Genomic DNA, 2,191 nt, shown 5'->3' with positions numbered 1-2,191 from the left:
CGACTCTCGCCTTCCTCCACGCTTGGGGGGTATACCCGAGGGCCAGACATGCTCTCAGCACCTTTGTAAGGGACCCGACAACCTACTCCAGCCCTCTCTGAAGGAGAGCCGGGAACACCTGATCGGGCCCCTCCGACTTAAAAGGTCGGAAAGAGCCAATCGCCCATCTGACCCTAGTTGGCCTCACAATTTCGGCCGCTAGTTTCCAATCGCTGGCACGTGCCCTGAAGGGGCCCATGTCAACCTCTCCGCACCTATCCACATCCCTCCGGAAACCAGAAAAACTAGTCTCCAGAAGATGCATCAGGAATTTTTCTCCAGATACCATGGTGCCGTCTGACATTCGGACCGCTTCCAACGCTGTCTCCGGGTTCTTGGATAGAAATCTGCAAAGCCTGGTGGTGGCTGGCATGCCCTCCACCGACTCGCAGAAGTCCCTCCAGCTCTTCCTCTTCGCCTCCACCACCGAGTCTCTATACTCCTTCTGGGATCTCTTGTAAAGATCCCAGTCAGAGGGTCGGCCCGTGTTCCTCGCCTTGTTCCAAGCCCTCCGAGCCTTGATCCTAAGACCCTGCAGTCGTGGGTTCCACCAGGGAGTTCCCCTGTTGTTTGTCACCATGCTGGACGGGCAGTTCGCTTCGTAAGAGCCAATCAAAACCCTCTGCAGATAGTCCACACAGAGCTCTAACTCCGCCGTGCCGTACTTCTTGGGAAAGTCCCTGAGATTGATTCCCAGGTCCCTCTGATAGGATACCCAGTCCGTCCTCTTTGGATTCCTCACCTTCTTTACTTCCACTTTGAGATCTGAAAGTCTAAAGGTTATTTGCCTGTGGTCGGAGAGCGAGGGCTCATTCGACACCTTCCATTCCCTCACCTTTCGCACGAATACACGCGAGCAGATAGTGAGATCTAACACCTCACTTCTCCCCTCCGTGCAAAAGATGGGTTTATTACCTCTGTTCAGAACTTCCAGGTCAGTAGTTAGCAGGTACTCCAGCAACCTCCTTCCCCTTTCGTTCGTTCCAGTGCTTCCCCATATGGTATGATGCGTGTTGGCGTCGCATCCTATCAGTAATGGCAATCCCTCCCTCTGGCAGAGATCCACCAATCTGACTATTTCCAGCGACGGCACTTCTTCTCCGTGCGGGAAGTAGGCCGAACAGATGATGAGGTTCCTGGCATCCTCAGCGCTGCCAACCACTGTCACCTCCACTGTCGTCAGGTCCCTGGAACATACTTCAGGCAGGAGCCGTGCATCTAGCCCCTTAACCGTTATGCACGCTCTAGGCCTCTGTTCGGTGGGAGCTTTAAAAAGCTTCCCACATGCTGCCACCCCCCTGACACATTCACGGACAACCCATGGTTCTTGTATCAAGGAAATGGCTGTGTGCATCACAGACTGGCTCCTGGCTAGAACCGCCGAGGCTCCTTTGCTGTGATGCAGGTTAATCTGGGTAACCCCTATCATCGACCAGCCCATTATATAAGCTAGTCTTTAGATCGGGGCTCCTCCTTGCTCCCCCCCTCACCATGAGATCGAGTCACCTTAACGGTGATCTGCTCGATCCCATAGCAAAGCTTGGAGTCCCGCTCCCTCAGCTTGAGGACGCTGGACTCCAAGATGCCGAAAACATAGTTCCTCCCCTCCGGGGAAGCACCTACGTTTTCGGCAAAGACGCGCCAGTTCAGAGCGCCGATGCCAGGATTCTGCCTCTCCAACAGCGCCAGGACGGTAGCCGCAGGCCTCGGAGGACCCGGAACCCAGACTACCGCCCTGTGCCGCCTCTGGAGCTCATCCAAGCCCACCACTCTGAGCTTGGCGCCCTCCCACGGCACCATGCCCCCCACCCGGCCTACCAGCCAGTTAAGGGATGCCGCGTCCTCTCCTCTAACGATGACTGCCCCATTCTTAAGGGTAGCCGGTCCCACGAATCTGGGCAGGGGACCCTCCTGGATCCCCTCCATCTCCGCCAGAACCGCCCCCCTGAACAAGGTCAGCTGCTCCAGAGTGATCCCCCTCTCAGGGTACCTCTCCAGAACAACCGCCAACGGGTCAGCCATCGCTGCGAAGGTCCCAGTTTCCTGAGCCCTAGGCTTTTTTGCCGTTTTCTTAACCGAGGGAGGGGGGTTTGATCAGAGCCCGCGCGGCGCTTTTTACCGGTGAGCCCTGTTGCCCCTTCCCCCAGCCTAG

The 2,191-nt window shown here is 56.6% G+C and overlaps 1 protein-coding gene across 1 annotated transcript; it reads right to left on the bottom strand.

Moving 5' to 3' along the window:
* Nucleotides 1–82: 82 nt before the first annotated feature.
* LOC108768212 (uncharacterized) lies at nt 83–1,480 on the bottom strand. Its single transcript, XM_018518572.1, has one exon. It carries the CDS (start codon nt 1,478–1,480, stop codon nt 83–85), a length of 1,398 nt encoding a protein of 465 aa, XP_018374074.1.
* Nucleotides 1,481–2,191: the final 711 nt, after the last annotated feature.

This window comes from Trachymyrmex cornetzi, unplaced genomic scaffold (assembly GCF_001594075.2).
Source record: "Trachymyrmex cornetzi isolate Tcor2-1 unplaced genomic scaffold, Tcor1.1 scaffold1215, whole genome shotgun sequence".
Taxonomy (NCBI): domain Eukaryota; kingdom Metazoa; phylum Arthropoda; class Insecta; order Hymenoptera; family Formicidae; genus Trachymyrmex; species Trachymyrmex cornetzi.
The sequence above is the reverse complement of the archived record's forward strand: the minus strand, read 5'-3'. Positions and strand labels throughout refer to the sequence as shown.